This window comes from Bombus flavifrons, chromosome 8 (assembly GCF_040668555.2).
Source record: "Bombus flavifrons isolate JBK064 chromosome 8, iyBomFlav1_principal, whole genome shotgun sequence".
NCBI lineage: Eukaryota > Metazoa > Arthropoda > Insecta > Hymenoptera > Apidae > Bombus > Bombus flavifrons.
Genome location: NC_138449.1, coordinates 5,460,711 through 5,480,695, shown reverse-complemented (window position 1 = coordinate 5,480,695; position 19,985 = coordinate 5,460,711). Strand labels below are relative to the sequence as shown.

Sequence of the window (19,985 nt, the reverse complement as noted above, 5' to 3'; positions counted from 1 at the left end):
ATGTAAAAATAGAAAATTAGACAGAATGTGGAATACAAATTTGTAAATTTTTACTCAAGTGATTTAAGAAAGCGAAATATAAAAAAAATGAAGAGGAAATTTTGATAATGACGACTGAAATCTTAAATCACTGATGACAAATGCATGAAAAAGAAGATGAGATTGATATGGTAATATTATAGTCCAGAGTAGAATATTATTTAAAGAGTGTTGACTTGTATTGGAGAAGGAAAGTGCCAGCTTCCGGTAAAATATCTGTCCCCCGAGTTTATCCGGTTTAGATAAGTCGAAAAGCAGAGATCAGAATGAGAAATCTTCTTTATCGGCTCTGAAAGCTTGCAAGCTCAGTATTCAAATGTAGGCGTGGATGATGTATAAGCTAACAATACATTTTTGTGTAGGCAGACTTGGCAGCTGGTGTCTCCACTTTAGTATTGTATCCACTGTTACCGATTCAGTACGAGATAAAATTACAATATCCCTGATATTTTATACAATTTTGCTTTTTTAGTGACAGTATATCAAAAAAAAAAAAATGAAATAAAATAGATAGTAACATTAAAAGTTACTAAAACAACTTGGATATTATATTAGATTTTGATACCAAAATTTTGGTTTTTTATATGCAAAAATTTTGGAGAATGAGAGTAGTATCTTGATTGTTGTGAAAATACCCAGTCATTATATTAACTGTCATAATAATGGTTATTAAAAATAATTTTTTGAAATGATCATGAGAGCAAATTATAAAAATTTCTACTTTACATTAAATGTGTGAATAGAATAGTCAAAATCTACTAGCCAGCACCCTCAGCTAGTTGATAGCTCATGTCGACCCTATTCACATCTCAGAGTCACTCTAATTAATTTCACGATCTGTCTGATACGAAGCTTGAACAGTAAATGAGCTCGTACCACGATTTCACGGTCCTTATATAGACAGTGGCCACTACCTTCAAGACGTGACGCAATAATATATACTGCTGCCACAATAAATAATTGTTATAGCTATATCAACACATTATTTATTAAGTTTCATGCTTTTACTGTTATTTTCTTTCGACAATTTTTTCTCAACAATTTATGACAGGTATGATACTTTACACATTCCTTCGTTAATTAAAGTTACCTTTACATTTCCATGTTATTAATTATGGAAATGTGAACGAAATGTAAATGAATGTAAATGAATTATGGAAATGTAAATGGCATATGGCCACGTCAAAATATTCTTTTACCTTTCTAAGGTACAAGTAGGTACAACAAACAAAAACCATTAAATTTAAATATTGCAATTGCAAAAATTCAATCATCATAAAAAATCAGGGCTATTAATTATCGTTTTTGATTAGTGATTAATTGCAGGTTTCTTTTATATAGGTGGTTAAATTTAGTGTCTCGAGAAGAATATTTTTGTGTGTTTACAGTATTAGCTTAAGATGCCAGAAAGCAAAGTCACGCGTTAATGCACAAAGTAGCATTGCAGTCAAATCGATAGTCCCGGAACAAAGGAAATCCTCACGCTAGACTGAAAGCTATACAATAGTTGAACAAACATCGACAAAAAGCTTTCTCCCATGTATGGTAAATACAAATATTCGGGCAAAACCCTTGGCTATCTCTTAGCAAATTAAGAACATGATTCTTCGACTTCCCCTGTAAATATGAATCTTGGTAGTGAAATGATCAGACACATTTTCTTTTACCGCTATCGACGTCGACGACTTCCTGATTTATCATAATACTTGGTCTTTACTTATCTAATTAAGTGTTCTTTCTTAAAATTTATTTAGTTATTTAATTAATTTTTTGCCTTCTCAAGGACCACATTTGTCTTTTACTTCATATTTACTTATATATTTAACTTTTATTTAATTAACATAAATAATTCATCTTGTACATTCATCATAAAATTATAAAAGCATCATTATGTATGTGAACGTTGAGTTTGTAGAAGCAATTAATTTAATAAATTAAGTTGCGTACTATTCTGAAAGTCCGTGACAGTTTGCATAGAAATCAGCCAAAATTTGAAATTAGAAAATTGAAATCCAGAGATTTCTTCAAAGGATAAGATCCTTCTGGCAATCTACGTGAGTGACTCACGTCTATCCTCAAGAATCATTGTACTTCTTACTTTCCTTCTATCTCTACCTACTCTTTTCACTGGCTGACGACGTAGTTTTTCGTTTTTCCTCTTTTTTCCATCTCTGCCTCGATTGAATTTCCTTTCTCAATTGTACAAAAAAGCAAAAACAAAATCACAAATTTTATACCGTTGTCCACTATATAATAAAAAATTCGAATATTCGTGCTTAAAATTTAATTTGCTCCATTTTTATAGAATTACTCGAATTAATAATAGAATTCTTGAAGAACAACAAACGATATCATCAAACAAATATACAATTAAATTCTGAACTTTTAAAGTCTACGGAAAGTTCGAAATAAGAGAATCAAAAGTTGTTCAAAGTATCTTCTAATAAATGTTAGCAAAGAACATAAGAAAAATTATTTAAAACGGACTAACAGATAAGTCTACCGCTTGCCACCACGCAGTAGCTTGATATTGCAAATTTTCCGCCATACCGGTACTCCAATTGCCAATCTCGTGGTTGTAGATCACCGTTAATACCCATTGTTGGACGAATTCGACAAGATTGGTTAGACGAAGTAGAAGAGCAGCCCACTAACCAGAGCCATTTGTTAAGAAGAATGGTGACCTCGGGCAATTTGGGTGCCAATGTATCTGCCGTTATATATTTCGTTCTTGGCGACATAGCACTGATTTTGTTGAGCATATATCTTCTATTATTTCTCGACGATTAAATAGATTTCAAGATAACTACGCGAATAAACTGAAATTTTACTTTTACTTTTTTACTAAATTTATACAGAGAATGCTTACTATTATATTATTTCCGAAATCTCATTTTAATAATTGATAATTACTTAATCCTTTCATCTTGGGTAAACATGACATTGTATTTTTACGAACTAACTTGTACTTCCGTTTACTAAATTAGTTTACTATAATCTAATTAAGTAAACGAGTAATGTATTTGTCTTCGATAAAATTGACCCCAGGTTTCAATATATTACGTCGTCTTTGCAAAACCATTAAAACAAGATATTACTATTGATAAATGCTATATCTCATAAATAAAACAACAATTCAATCACGAAGGAGTGCATAACGAAATTTAGAAATATACTTACTCCAATCATTTCTACAATTTTCAAAACTCGCGTACCCCCTTATCCAAGGTAAAGCTTATCATTTGCCTCGCAATTACACATAAGGTACGACGTCGTTTAGCGTTCTCCCCTTTAACATTATGAATACTTCTTTATTTGTCCTGGTCGTTGGGACGTGCCTCTGATCTTGTGATCAAAGTGATCTTGATTTTGGAACATGTTCAAAAAGAAAAGGAGAGGCGAGAAAGTAGCTACATACAGTGCTCATGGTAGTTAATCGTTAACGTAGTCAAAGAGAATGTAAAAAAACCATGGCGTTAATGTAAAGATGGTGTACGTCGCACGCAGAATTTATAACATTTGACGATTAGACAGCTGCAATATGGAGAGCAGGATAAAAATAGAGTTGAACAGCAGGTATACGGCATGACGGACTGTGAAATTTTATGAGATATTCGCGTGTTCCCCGAAGCCAACTTAATATGATAACCACTTTCAGAGGACTTAAATATTCCAAGAGTTTGCACGTGTAGTAGATTTGGAAGTTTATCGTCTTCTGGAATCATTGAAACAGAGATTTCGATAAACTTCCTTTATTCTTTGTGACGTACCGCTTGATTTGCAGATTTTACGAACGTCATCTAAGAATTTTACAGATCGAGATATCAATTAAGATATAACCGCCAATTTTTAGTGGAAAAGTCTTAAAATGGAAAATTTGTTGAATTATAAAAATACATGCATAAATTTATGTGTGATTGAATTATTTGGAAGTAATTATATGAAATATGTAGAAGCGTCATGTTTCTTGGATTCACGCGTGAGGTTTGGCTACATTGCTCGGTACATTGAAGAAAATAGAAGGTTTTCTTCCGGAACGCTCGCGGTGACTACGACGTACGGTAGATTTATTTCAGACGTCTACTTGCGCATTCAGCCGACGATTTGAAAGCAGTTCGCGCGTCGTACCTTAGAGAAGCTTTGCAAAGATACTAACCCCTCATCTGCATAAATTGCAGCAGTGGCGTGATTCTCTTTAACATCTGTATTTCTGGAGGGATTTGCGGCCGAAAATTGAAATTCAATTTTATTTCATGACTCTATCGTATCGAGAAACTTCCTCAAAAAAGGGCAGAAGAAATATATTTTCTAAACAAATATGTAATCAAATATTTTATAAAATTTGTGTTTATTATGTAAATATGAAAAAGACAAAATCCTTTAACAATGAAGATTTAAAGATTGAAAACTAAAATTAGAGACACTGTTTTTCCAGAAAGCTTCTCAATTATATAACTCAATACGCGATTTACGATAGATACCATTTATTACGAGTGTATCGACCAATCAAAAAATGAATGTCTTCAAATGATTTATGTATAATATTCTATTCGATTAGTACGATGAAATTCGTACTCGGAATTAATTAAGTATATCGTCGATAAGACAGTCTGTAGGAAGTGACTATTTTTATGAAGTTAAATAGAGAAACAGGTTTTCTTGTTGATTTCTGTTTCCTTTATTTCATATAGGTAAATTAACTAGCAGAGTTGTCAAAAGAAATCGAAATTCAATTAAGATTTCTCTCTCTCTCTCTCTCTCTCTCTTTTTCTCATGATTGATTTCCTCCTTTACTGTTAATTTGCCGCGAAAGCTATGCGTACAAAATGTTCGTAGCTAACTATCGTTCGTGTCACGCGACGATATGTAAATTGTTGTAGAATAATTGGATAGAGATACGAAGTATCGTTAATTCAAGAGTGATATGTTAAATAACGATAAATTATGTTAGAACTCGTAATCCAGCAATTATTATAGTACACGCTTCGGCAGTTAAATTTTTGGAATTTATCTCCGTTACTATCTTTTGTAACGATCGATCGACTTTTCCTGTTGACATTGATTTATCGTTAGTCGACAGATCGGGTAAACCGTTTTATCGATTTGTTCAACGGGCTGAATGCATTGGAACACTGAGTTTAATTCAATTCTTGACCGAAAATTACGGTTTTGTGTCACTTCAATCATCTACATTAATTAAAAGGAGTCTATGCCTTTTTTTCAAGAGCCTATAACTAGTGGGGATAATAAATCGATACTGGATTTTAAATACATATGTTTTATTAGATGATTTCGTGCAATGTCTCTTAAATGATTAAACTTTACCAACACAATTTTTTTAATTAATACTATTTGATATTTTTCCTTATTTAATCTCTTAGATTTATCTCTCATTCCCAGAATAAGTCCATCAATTAATATAAAAATGATATTAATAAGACCAATATAACCATTCTATAATACATAATTTATGCAAAGATTAATTTTAAAACACTTTTTTGTTGTAACTATGTTCCAAGACAAACCAAATATTGCAACTCAGAAGCTGTCTATTAAATAATTTAATCTCGTTCGCTCCTACAAAACTGATCAAAAAACCAGAGACAAACAATTGGGAAAATATACCTAATCGTTCTTGCCTAAAACTAAAATATCGATTTTTCATCCTTTAGTTCTCCCCATATGCAAAACTGATAAGCTTGACCAGCGCAGATATTTGATTCGAACCCGATTTATCGCGGACCACCGCGAATCCAAACGCAAACTGTATGGCCATGAAAGCACGTGGCTAGGTAGGAAAACGAAGGGATTGGCCCACTGGTTTCCCCTACGCAAGCCCAGCTTGCGACGGTCCTCTTCTGTGAACCACCTAACCGAATCCAGTCCGCGTTCGACAACGCGCCCCTCGTCTAGCGTGTTACGTCCCTTTTCTACTGAAATCCCGTGATTTTTTGTCACAAAGTGTCAGTCGGGTTTTGCTCCAGGCAAGAAACAAAGTGCAGTCGATCTGGCTCGAGGGAATAGGTAGTTTCAAATACGAAACAGTGCACGTGGCTTGAAGTGTTTATGGTGGTTTGAAACACCGAGACGTGGAAAATATTATTATCATCGGTTCATAAATTTTTCATTTTGTGTTTTAATTAGAATCGATAAGAGGAATTTTTTACTTTTTCTATGATATTTTGATGAATTTTAAAAGTAATCAGAGGGGGAATGATTTTTGTTGAAAAAGCTAGTTCCAGAAAGATGAAAATTGAAAAAGATGAGAAAGAGAAGAAAAAGAATGCTACGTGATACTTTTTGGTATGGCATGTTGTTTGAGGTATTTTTATTTCAATCCAACAACACGTAGCATCGTTGACCCCTTTCAGCTGGAAACTGATTATTTTAGAAAATTTTTACCGCGATCCAAGTATAATGTAGTGGACAAAACTTTATTGAATTTTCCACAGGAGGCACTTTTTCTATAGATACCTATAATACTAAGGGAAAAATTGAATAAAAAATTTCCTAAATGAAATGCATTAAAAAATCTTTCCATTGTAATAGGGAAATCAAATTTCAATTAAACCATATTTCTCTCCCTCTTCGCTCGACTGAGCCGAAATAGCGTAACGACTTTGCAATAAATTTGACCAAAAATCATCCGGTATTGAACATGAAATACGAGGGAAGGGCCGAACCGCTTTAGATTATATGAATCGTCGCATTGTTACGGATCGCCTACCTTTCAAAATCGCGCGCTCCGCATTAAGATTCTGTTGCTGGTATATTCACGAACTTTTACTTTCATTTTCTTACCCGCTCCAGCTTGACTCAATTACAATGGACCAGGAATATGTCTACACATTCAGCTCTTTAGTTAACGCACCCCCTTTGCTCTTGTTTGCCGAGCTTTTAGTGTAATTCAACGGAGAACACTGCTACTTGTGACCTGAATACGCACATGTTAGATTTAAACGAGTGAGTTAGATGAGTCTTTGGTTTATCTCGTGATCATGTCGATACTCTTCTTTTATATATGATATCTTTTGTCATTTTTCGCACAGATTACATAAGATGATTTGGTATTACGAAGAGAGAAATATGTTAATTCAAGTTTCTGATTCAAAGATACAATTGCTTATATTCAGTCATCCACATGTGAGTCATTCTGAATCATTTAGAACATTTTATTTGTCACGTTCAGTATTTATAAATATAAGTTCAGGAGAGAATCTCTTAAAGCGTAGGTTTTAATCAGTCGACTCTCGATTTAATTATTTCGCTAATTCGTTTATTGCAACGAAAACTTTACACGTACTGTTAGGTAACGGAAATAAAGTATAACTGTCTTTACACAAATAAAATGAGCTAATAACACAAGACATTCTTACATTAAACTTTCTGCATCCTTTAGTTACAAAAATCCATGCAATATCCATGCGATCAACTCAATTCGATCAATGTCCACCTGGTAACTTTCAGGAATGCCAACCCTATTTCGTTGCTCATTATCAACAGAATTCGAAATAATTGTCTTTTTCCGATTTCAATAAATTTATACCTAAAGAAATTACTATAGTATATCTTTCTAAATATTTCGAATTTTATTCGTTTTTAACAATTCCGATATTACAAGTTCTTTGTCAATTCAATAACGTTAGGTTTCTAATTTCGATGTATTGGTAATCGAATGTTTTACATTCTTTATCAGAAAAGAAAGAAATGAAATGAGCGAAAGGAAACAATATTACTTTTTCTCTTCTATTTCATTTAACAAGTAGAAAGATAGTAGGTTGCTCGAGTCGAGGCATTAGTCTCGAATTCAGTTTTGTTCTGAAGTGGAACTTCCGACTCGGTTTAAAACTTCTCCCGCGGAACTTTCCGAGTAAAAGAATAGAAAGGACACTCGGTTTACCAACTTTATCTGCGTGGCTATCTTCCATCTGCCACAAGGTATAGGATTTAATCTCCACCATGGCCGGAATAAAGTTTCCAACATATTTTTACTACTAATATAGTCGATACTTCGACCCTGCGAGCTTATCATGAAATTGAAACCCAATGCCTTTTGTAGAATTTTATTAACAATATTTCGAAACCTGTTTACTATAGAATATTCCAGGTCCGATTCTAAACATAAATCTATTGTATCATAATTTCTCTCTATGTGGTTTTAGAACTAGTTTTGAAACGATGAATCCTCCCTGAGGATGATTTTCGGAATAAACTTATTTATAAGGTAATCTTTGAATGGCGAATATTCGACCGTTGCTTCTTTATCATCTTTCTCATCTGTCCCTCGGGTATTAAGAATGGCAAATTTATTTTGAAAGTTATATGCTTTGTGGACCTTCGAATATAAAGGAAGGAAACAGAAGGCAGCTGTAAAATATAGATACCAATAAAAGATCAAAATACGATAAAATATTTTTAGCATAGAAATCTCTAACACTGGAAATTCAACCTAAACATTAAAATTTTAATCTTATTTTTTTATGATATGAAAATCTTTAATTTAATAAATAAAATAAAAATAATAAATAAAATAAAATAAGTAAATAGACAGAGACAGTATTCCATAATGAGAAACAAAAGATAGTAAATATGAACAGTGTGCCTTGGTGAAAATAGTCAAGGGATGAAGAATCGAAACCGCAACGAAAGGAATGTCGTACTTTGTCCCGCTCGCGAGGACAGCGGGGTAGCGACTTCCGGTGAAATAGGTGAACTTTCCTTCTCAGGAGAGTGTGAAGGAGTCGTTTGTCTGCAAGAACGAAGAGGTCCAAAGGAGATCGAAGAAGATGAAAATCAGGATCCTAGGTCTGACCTTGCGGATACGATTTACGTGGTCCTTTTGTCAATAATTTGACCATCCATTCTTTTTTATGGTGCATATTTTTTTACTGAAATTTTATTAACTTCTAGATTCTATTTTCGCAAATTTACTAACAAAATCTAATTTGGCCATTTATTTTAATAACTGTAAATTTTAGGCAGCTGATTAAATATTCAATACAATGAATGTTAACTTCTATAAATCGAGTTGTAATTTTCTGTAAGAAAATTTGAAATGTTCTTTGAAATAGTCTTCAGTGATTATAAAATATACTATAATGTTCATAACGATCTTATAGACACGTTATAGCGATAAGTATACACTACATATTCATTCACTAATAATAATTAAGTTAAAGTGGAAATTTTTAAATGACCATAAGTAAATCGTATATGCCTTCAAGGCAAGCGTTCAGTGCTCTTATTGTGGTTGTTTTTCGCGCGGTGTAGATACATCGCACGATGTACCATAAGACAGCATTACTACCCGGAGAGTGGTTGGGGTTGGGTGGTCGTAGTAACCGGCGTTATGGTACAAATTCTTGCCACGGGAATTCACGGGGCTGTCGGAGCATGGTTGCTGTTGGAAGGAACGAAACGATACCGTCAACCTGTTTTCAACGTAGGTACGATATGCAAGGATCGACGATCCTATTTTCTAATCTCAATGTTTAACTGTGCGCTCACAGCCTCTCCATGACTAAATTACTTAATAAAACCCGCACACTCTTATGTAGACACTAGAAAGATACCAGTTTTGATGTAGAATATATCTATTTTAAAATTCGTAAAATATAAAAAATTTCAGAATAGAAATGAAAATTTATATGAAGATGTTAAAATTATACGTTATATACAATAATAAAATATAATTTAATAAAGCATATGTTATAACTAAGATTATGGTTAAAAGAATTTTAGAGAAAACGTAATATATGATATTAATCTTTCGCAAAAGTTACTTTTTTAATAAACCAAAATAAAGTGACAAGTGGGAATAGGTTTAAAAATAGAACCAGAAATTTTTACGGCTTTCAAACAACAAAAATTAAAAGAAAATGGCACGATATTAGTGTATAAATATAAAAACCAGCACATGTCATCATAAAAGCTTACACCAGCTACTTTGCAAACTCTACACATTCGATGTTTCCAAAAGAGCCATCTGTCCTAATTCGTCGCACGTTTCTAAATCATCAGCCCCACACACAGAACATATTGATATCAGTTATATTTAAATTTGCCAGAAGAATACAAATCAGTGTTTTCCGGTCCACATGTTCTCAAACAGGACTTTAAAATTTATCGCGCGCAGCCAGTGCCAAACAGAGAAACTCACGAAGTTGAACTCTGAGCAGGATCTTGACAACGAGAAGGAAGCGTTGAGTATACTATATCGTATGAAGATTTAATGTGGCTGGGAAAAAAGGAACGATTGTATTTGAGAAACTATAATTATGACCATTTCAGAAATATTTTACGTATCGAGTGTTGTTAGACTGAGAGTTGAAAGCGATTCTTTATTATTATTTACAAATGATCCCGGAAACTGATATTAAAATCACTTCACGTTAGTGTCGTTGTCGTAAAACTAACTCTTGTATCGTCTGACTTATTTTTTTGGAGCCCTGCCGCCTCTTTATTCTTTATCCTCCCGATGCTCTTCTAACTACTAACGAACACTACTTTCCCTTTTTGCTGTCCGTTTATGAGCGTCGTTGTTTAAGAACCAAGCACATTTCGACGACACGCGAAAGTTTTTGTGCAACCTGTAAGGTCTTTTGCGATGACAATGAAGAAAAGATAAATAGTATTTTTAAGAGAATATCTGGATTGTGAATTTTAAATAATATCGAGCAAACGATGTATCATCCAACCTAACCCCAATCTATGGTAAATTTAAATTAAATAAAAAATTAACACGAACACACATACACACACAAAGATATTCCTAAATTTTTCGCGCAAAATTTCACTCGTACTTGTTCAAAGCAAATTTTTATTCTTCTTGGAAAATTATTTAAAGATTTCATTTAAAAACAAATCATATAATATAATAGAGACAAGATTAAGGAAGATTCTTTGAAAGACTAAAACAATACAAAAATGTAAACGTTGACACAAATGACCCAGTTTTTTCGCGATGTTTCAAAAAAGAAAAGGAACCAAAACTCATTCGCTGAAATGAATCCTTAAAGACATTTATCGTGTGATATTAAGGGAAAAGACCGAATTATGGCATTTTTGTAATTATTGTAATGAACGAATGATCATTGTATAGATCTTCGGTTATGCTTTTTATACTTTACCGAAATTCCTTCGAGGTAACCGAGCTTCCCGTTCAGATACAGTTGCTATGAAAGCGAGCTTAGAATCTTGCAGGGTCATTGACCTTCTCTTTCGCCAATTCACTCTCCCTCTCGTTCGTTTTCTGGCTTCAAAAGAAATTCAAGGGTGAAACCATGGGCTAGACACTAGTGGGATTTTCGATAGAGGATCCTGATCCTGACCGATGACAAGGGTGGCAAGGGATCAAGGAAAGGGAATCGGTATATAATAGAGGTAGCATTATACAGTGGATATCTTGTTTGAAATCTACAAGTTCGGGATGAACCTTTTTGCTTTCACTTCCTACATTATTGCAGTACTACATTATGTACGTTATGGCAGTACATTACTAATACATGGTATACAATGTTCTTTTAAATGTTTTATTTTATGAATAATTATTTATAAATTATATTCTTTAGTACTATGATTACCAGAGTTTTGTCTAGTTCTATTAAATATATCTTTCCTATATTTTCGAAACGATCATCAAATAATTGTCTCTATTAAAAATAATTTACTATTATCAGTAAATGTAGGAAAATATCTATGTTTCTTTTCAATGAAAAGACTGCAAACAATTGTATTTATGAAAACCATATTTTCTAATCTTTTTATGGAGTATTTTGATTCGGCTTTTCCTGCTAGTGTTATCAAATAGCAATTATAATTTACTGGATAATAGTATAATTGTGATCGAAACACTGCAAAAATGTCTTTATACTATTATTTAAGTTCATTATTTAAGTTCCTTGCAAAATATATTCAAAAACACACGTCAAAAAAATTATTTTTCTTATTTCAAATCTTATTTCTAATTTATTTATTTTACGTCCACCTTTTTTCGTACTACCAAAATACCGAAAAGAACTGTGGCTGTCATAGAACAAAAAAGATGAGGTATTAAAGGGGAAAGAAAAGACCGAGAGTAAAAAAGCGAGCCATGCTTTACGAATAGGTTATTTCCCACAAACGTGAAATCGTTTAACACGGAGCCTATCATGTCCCAACCTTTCTGCCGAGATTAATAAGTGGTCCTTTTTGTCATCCGGATAACTTGGTGTCTTTGTAACTAAGTCATAAAAAAAACTGCTCGGTCAGGTGATCGATAAATTCGTCCCAAACAGTTGTTTCTTACTTAAGGGAAACATCCCTTAGTCTTCATCCTTTGTATCTTTCGTTTGGGAAGAATAAATCTAATATATGATAACAGTCAGATTCTATGAAATTTCTACGCGTTCTACATAATTTATACCACGAATTTTTCTCTTCGAATTAAACGAAAAGAAAGTAATTCTTCAAACCTAGAAAAATTCAAGAACGCTTTCACACTTAAAGAATCACTCAAGTACAAATATCGCAAGAAAGCTTTTCAAAAATCCCAATTCACTTACTCGAAAGACTCCATTCGAATTCATCGTGTTGAGCCGACGACAAAGCTATTGACTCAAAGTAGATGCAGCAACACGCCAGCCCACTTTCTCAATAAAGACTGCATCCGTGACCGTCAAAAGCAAGTTGCAAGATTAATAACCTCTCGTTTTATCCTCTGAAGTACCCTTTTGTCTACGAGAGCCGACTCTATATTTTACGATGGACGGCATTCTTCGAACGATTGATCGATGAGCCGACTCGACAAACGCGGCTTCGGCAAACAGTGAAAATTAATTAAATGACCGAGCGGAGCGCTGCTAATCGTTCAGGCTATTCGTCGTGGCCGTAATTAAAACAGTCTTAACCTCGATCGCGAGTCAACTTCTGTTTAGCAAGGTAGTCGACATTTAATAGGCGGTTTTAAGAAGACTGATAGCTGTGGTCGTGGTAAAAGAAAACGCGTAAGCAAGGAAGGACGATCACTGGTACGATCGTTTGTGGCCGTTTCAAAATGAATTAGAACCGACGACGAAAGTGGTCATGGTACTGTCTCGGAACGGAATCGATTTATCATATTCGATCTCTTAACGGTGAACCAATTCAACGAAGGCGAGAATCGTAGTGAAAATACGGTGTCCAGCACGAAATAGCGAGTCAGAAATATCGATCATACCACTATACGGTTCTAATTGAGAGGAACTCTGGGAACGTAAAGCGTTTATTATGATTACAAACCGCGAAGGTGAAATATGGACGGTCGGGATCGAACGTCAAGGGGCGAAACTCGAATCCGTAACGGCATACGAACCGCATAAATCGTATATTGAACGGTGCAAATGAAGCTTGAGAGAATTTGAATATCAATGGATGATGAGGCGCGTGAAGCGTTTGATCGTAGTGTTTGGTTAATTAAGTCAATATCACTTTGTTTTTCTTCGAATTTGTATATACAGGAAATTATCAAGGCACATTATGATTCATAATTATTCGTACGATACACCTCTTATAATATTTTATACACCTTATATAACATTTTATATACTTTCATATTTTATGAAGTATCAAGTTTCTAATAAATTGGGTCTGTTACTTCAATAGCTGTTTTTCGTGAAATATCAGATTAATATCTACTTATTGATATATCAATCACTAACCACTCTCATCAATCAAAGGAAGACAGTTCCTTTAAGAAAATCTGTCGATCAATATGAAAAAGGGATGGATCTAAAAGGTGCAAACGCTATCCATTAATGTGCAGTGATGGAAGAGAATCATTTTATATACATATATATAGCTTGAAAAAGTAATAGCTTCATTTAAAATATAAAAACAGAATTATGCAATGAGAAAAATATAATAAGCTATAAACGTCGCATAAGGAAAGAACAATAAAATGGCAAGAAGTATGCTAGGCGAAATGAAGAACAAGCGTTATTTAAGCCGGAACCATCGGTAATATAAAAACTTATCATTATTTTCAAAGTTTCATTATTAAGAAATTTTAATTTGTAGAAAATATTGTAGACTTTTAAAAACTACGTAACTATTTCAATTCTATGAATCAGAAACAAAACTTCAGCCTGATGTAAAATTTGATCCAAATAAAATAGAAAATATTTCTCAAAAATATAGAACTATGTATATCGCTAACAAAAGCATTATTTTCATCAAAAATACTAAAAAATTCGCGTTTAAATTCATACTCGTAATAAATGAAAAGTTTATATAATAGATCCCAGTTTTTGTAAAGCTATTTTATCTGTTTCAAACTCCGAAACATTTCTATTATGCGGCCATAAAGTTACTAAAAGAAGAACATATATAGAGATACAGCTATTTAATGAACTTGCATGGTGTTACATATATCACATAACGTCTTTTTACTGAGAACAATATAAACCAAACAACGATGTTCAACGATCAAAAAGCGATTAAGAAAGTTTTATCTTCTTATAGGGTGGCTGGGAGCAATGTCTACGGGAGTGGCTTTACTAGTTTCACCCGTAACAATAGCGTTCTGTCGGAGGAAAAGTACAAGACTCACCGCGGTTTTGGGTGGCCTCGTTACAGCACTCGGTTGCCTTTTCACTTCTTTTGCCTCGCAGTTCCACCAGTTGTTCTTCAGCTACGGTACAGTTGTCGGTGAGTCACTGTAAAAATACAAGGAATTCCCTACTGCTGTTTCTTTTCATAGAAACAAGAAATATGACAGAACTTATATAATATAACGATTCTTCTTCATCGATTAAACATCATCCATCTTCCTTCTTAAGCAATTGTAACTCGACTTTTACAAGTTTTCGTACGTCACTTTTACCCTCAACAGTTTCGACACAAACGATTCCCTTGAATAATTCCTTAGATAAAACTTTACTTTGGGAAGAAATACCGAGGGATCGAGATAATGGCAAGTTCATGGACTGTGTTTAATTACTTTACGCAGGTATAGGGGTTGGCATAACGAGGGACTGTAGCACGCTGATGGTGGCGCAATATTTTAAAAGGAGAAGAGAACTGGTTGAGATTTTCATCGTATCCGGAAGTGGCCTTGGTATCGCTGTAATGTCGGCTTTCATAAAGGGAATGATTAGGTAACAAAAGAGATATTCTTATCTGAGCTATTACACAAAGCTCTAATTCATATTCATTGATATTTGTTAAGTCAAGCGTGATGTAACATAAAAATACTTGATTCAAAATGAAAAAGGAGAAAAGAATTTCCTAAATAAAAAAAGCAAAATTATAAAAAATCCTGTATTCCGATTTTAGCAAAATTGGTTGGCGCTTAGGACTTCAGGCAGTGACGGGTGTCGTTTTCTTGACTTTCATCCTGGGTACCTTTTATCGAAGCGCATCCCTGTATCATCCACAACGTAGAGCCATTTTACATTTGAAAAATCAAAAACGTAAAATTAAAGATAAAAATAAGACAGACGATGGACCACCGTTCTTCGACTTCAGTACGCTGAAGAGCAAAACAGTAAGAATATTGCTGGTGTCCACTGGAATATCTGCCTTTGGGATCAACACCCCGATATTTTACTTGGTAAAATGCGTAATAGATTTCTTTAAATAATTAAATGCTATATGTTTGGCATACTTAAGTGCTATATGTTTGGAATATTTAAAAGTGCAAAATTGATATAATGCATATAATATGCAATAGAATTATAAAATATTCACAGTAAAGTGCTTGTTGCAATTGTTCAATAGGAGAAACAAATTTCTATATAAATTTCATTTTATTGGTGGTATCTATAAAAATATAAAATTGCATAAACATCCGCAATCTAATAACTGCAAGAGTGGGAAAATATTTTGAACTAAATTTGGTCGTTTAAATATTTTATTTCATTGTAGGCACATCAGGCCGAGGAAGAAGGTCTTGGTGACACGGTGATCCTACTTCAGGCTTACCTCGGTTTGGCTTGGACCCTCGGCTGTGTCGCCTTTGGCCTTTTAGTCGTGCATCACAGCGTCGAATGCAGGATAGCGCGTCAGTATCTTACGCAAGCGGCGATATTTGTATGCGGATTGTGCATTTTGGCCCTCACTGCCGTTCAAGGAAATTATCATGGATATGTGCTGTTCGCCTGGATTTACGGTACAGTATCCTCGCCTGTAAACGTGCGTGAACACTTCAGAAAAAATCTTTTCAGGATATATATCTAATTCCTTCCTAAGTTCTCGACTCTTTTGAATGATCTATAACTATATATAATATGTTATATAATAAATATTAAATAATAAACTATATATATAGTTTATTACTATGTATTATTATTTATTTATTATTATTATTATTATTATATATATATATATATATAATATTTTTATCATTTCATCTCCTTTTTTTTCATTAATGTATTTTTCTTGATTTATTCTTCTACAAAGAATGTTTCATTGCAGATAGAGCTTTGCTCATATAAGATTAAATAAAATATGTAAAGCTATGTTGAATAATGACAGTGACTTCGTTCAAAAAGATTCTCAAAAACTCTTCCTTTCTTAACTTTGACTTTGATTAACTCACTAACGACTCACATTCGCCTCGAAATTCGAATTTTACCACTTCTTTATTATAAATTCAAGTTAACTCCGGTTTTAATTAAGATGAAACACTGAATTTTGCAGGCATCTTCTGTGGTGGTTACCACTACAGTCTCAAAATGTACACCTATGAGAGAGTCAGAGCAAGAAATTTCGCAAGAACGTGGGGTTTCGTGCAATGTTCCCAAGCTATACCAATAGCAATTGGAGTTCCAATTTCAGGTAAAAGTGAAATATTTAATTTGTTTGAAGAATGTCCTCAATGTTACTATGTTTTCAATGACGCAATATAACATCGATCAAGAAAATTAAGAATGTTAAGAGTATGAGATTTTTCAGGATACATGAACATTAACTACGGTGGGAAGGCTGGTTACTACTTCAGCTCGACCTGTGTTCTAGTAGGCAGTTTCACTCTCTTCTTCATAAACCTTCACAGAAGAAATTTATCGAGGCATAAACACATAAGATCTAACGGAACCAAGCATCTCTGCGTTTCGGATAATTGTCCACAACGCCGAAAATTGTCGTTTAGCCAGGAACCAGACAACGATGGTCCACATGTGGCTGCTGCAGGAGCTGCTGCGGCTGCTCTTGTGCTTGGAACTGAGATTGCACCAAATCCAGGTAAATTTATTCACTTACGTTATTTTTTATATTAATTCTGACTAACTTTTTTTTGCCTTTATAATTAAAATCTTCGACATACAATTTTTAATATCTACTTTAAATCTCTTTTACATATCCTCGGGCCGTAAGCAAACCACAAGAGTTTAGGCTAACGTAGGGTTAGCCTGGTGTTTCCCTCATTTATTCCTCACATTTGTATCCGTCATAGGATCTCTTCTTCGAATAAAAAAAATACACGTAAAATTTAAGTACATTGAACACTAAAATCAAATATTTAAGGATATAAGATATAAATTAACATTGAATATCCTAAAATGAAATAACCCAACTCAAATATAATCCATATTGTTGTGATCACATATAATCCAACTGAGGGTTACGATTCTAAAACCTCGAATTTTTATATTATATCTCAAGGGTCAATCAACTCTAGAACATCAAAGAAAAAATCAAACCGAGATAGCAAACGATGGAATCTCATTGCAGGCGAATTGATCGACGGCCTTGCCCCGGAGAAGCCAGAATTGACATGTATCTCCGAGGAGGGAATTGCGGACATGGATCTTCCTGACAACATGCTCGAGGACCTTGATTACATCGGAGACTGTATAACTTCGTGCAATAAGGTCGAGAATTATCTAATGCTGTCAGAATTCGAGAACAATCTGATAGCTGAAATGCCGATTATCACGGATCGTCGAGGCCGAAGGTGGTCTTTGGCTCGTTCAAAGGGTGGTCAATCGAATTTGGATCGATCCCCAGGGCCTCAACCGACTAACGAAGAGACCGATCCCAAGCCCAAGTGGCACGTGACGAATGTGCCTCCTGCTAATAGGGTGATCACAGTGATTGACGAGGCAAGCACGTAACTCGATCACCAGAATCCAAGAAGCTGTTAATACTCACTGAGGATGCTTCTGAATGAAATTTTACGTTTACTGTTTCGATGTAAATGGATACTTAAATTGCTTTTTTTAAGTTTGTAATGTAATTTTTTTATATATACTGTTTTAATTACGTAAAAGAAATTTTGATTTACTTGCATAAGTGAATGAGAATTGGAATTGCAAACACTGAAAATTAGTATTTTACGAATTTTATACAAATTGAATTTTAGAATAATTCATTAATTGCAATAATACAAAAAAAAGGATAGATATTATTACATAATTATTGTTATGCGATGTGAATGGAGGCTCGAGAATCAAAATCACGAATAAAGTTAAAAAAGTTAAAAAAAGATGAGGGGAATTATCCAAGAGGCCGACATTTCTCGTCATCGCGCTGCCTTCGATCGTCTGTCTCGTTTGTTCCTCTTTGATTTAAGATACTGTTAGAGATCATATTAGCGATACTTTTGCGAACGAAACACGTTAATCTGCGTTAAACGTCCCTACGGAGCTGTAGGAAATTCCAGTAAGGGTCACTTAATTCGCGGTGCAATTAAGGACAATAACGTCGGCTTTCGACGAGAGGAACCACGGAAACGTTCCGTCCACATGGAAATAACCTTGACTCCCGTCGACGTCTTTGTTTAAGCTTCGTATTAGTTCACTGCCACGCGTAAATGTGCGAATCGAACGATCTTTCGTCAATTTAACAAAAAGGAAAGACAGGACACATTCAAACAAACAGCTCAAGTTTCTTTACTTTAATGTAATTTTTATTTTAGAAATTGTGAATCATAGAAAATTAAGGTTTTCTATTTAAAAGAGGTTGAAAAATTGAAACTAAAATTTTGAATAATTCTGTTAAACACAAGATCGTTCGATTCATGTCGATGTTGCGACCCAGAGTCTTTTTCGAAGGAATCTGCTTGCACGTAGGCAATGCTAGCTAAAGATATTGAAACTAGTCCAAAACAAAATTCGTATGCAGCGATGAATGGTATAATATAACGATACGAATAAATATGTAGCCAGGTACAAGAGTTTATGGTTGTACCGTTGTATCGTTCGAGGCATTTTAAGAGAATATTCATACGTGCAGCGTTTCTCTTTCTGTGATCGAGCGAACCGCGATCGGTACAAACGCAAAGAGATAACAACACTATTTATTTATCAAACTATTTATATTAGAACCATACATACGTATGTTATGTACATATATATACATACTTATATACGTGATAATAAGCGTATGCACATGCGTGTGGTATTATAACGTAGATTACAGTTAGGGAGCCCCGAAATAGTCGATTAAGGACAATTTGAAGCCAACAGTATATCAAGGATTTGTACAGAGAAACCAAACTGGTATTACAATTCTAATACCTTATGCGATCGAGCGAAAAACACTATAATTTTATTTAAAGAACCCATCAAATTAATTCATTAAGGATCAACGTTGCGTTGATACAACATTCCATTTGCAACTTTTTTCAGTCAATTCACGTCAGTATATTCTATTTCAAGAAAGTTTTAAATATTTGTTTCATCTTTGTTTCTTCCTCTACTTAGATTCTAAAGTTTTCATAGTACAATAGTAAACTGCATATTTTTTAAATTATGTAAATTTTGTATGCATTACAAATTTTTTCTGTAATTTGTATAATTAATTCCTATATCCTATTTTAATTAATTATTTTAATTATATTTTAATTTTATAATAATTTTATATATTTTAATATTATTTTAATTAATTCCTATATATACCACGTTTTGCAATTTTCACATATTATTTCATTGCTTGATCCTTAATGAGTTAAAAATATCATTAAACAAATAGCCTGATGAATATCTAAT

At 33.7% G+C, this 19,985-nt stretch overlaps 1 protein-coding gene across 3 annotated transcripts in view; it reads left to right on the top strand.

Annotated features, from left to right (window-relative positions):
- Positions 1-19,825, top strand: part of LOC138182494 (uncharacterized) — a 57,512-nt gene extending 37,687 nt beyond the window's left edge. For 2 of the 3 annotated variants that reach the window (XM_069118402.1, XM_069118404.1), the window contains exons 2-8: positions 14,518-14,703; positions 15,005-15,152; positions 15,331-15,607; positions 15,922-16,165; positions 16,696-16,833; positions 16,951-17,238; positions 17,728-19,825. In XM_069118402.1, coding sequence (XP_068974503.1) covers positions 14,518-14,703; positions 15,005-15,152; positions 15,331-15,607; positions 15,922-16,165; positions 16,696-16,833; positions 16,951-17,238; positions 17,728-18,110 — 1,664 coding nt within the window. In that variant the 3' untranslated portion in view covers positions 18,111-19,825. Of the gene's footprint in view, positions 1-14,517; positions 14,704-15,004; positions 15,153-15,330; positions 15,608-15,921; positions 16,166-16,695; positions 16,834-16,950; positions 17,239-17,658 lie in introns of all 3 variants that reach the window. The other variant, XM_069118401.1, reaches the window with a different exon arrangement.
- The last annotated feature ends 160 nt before the right edge of the window (positions 19,826-19,985 follow it).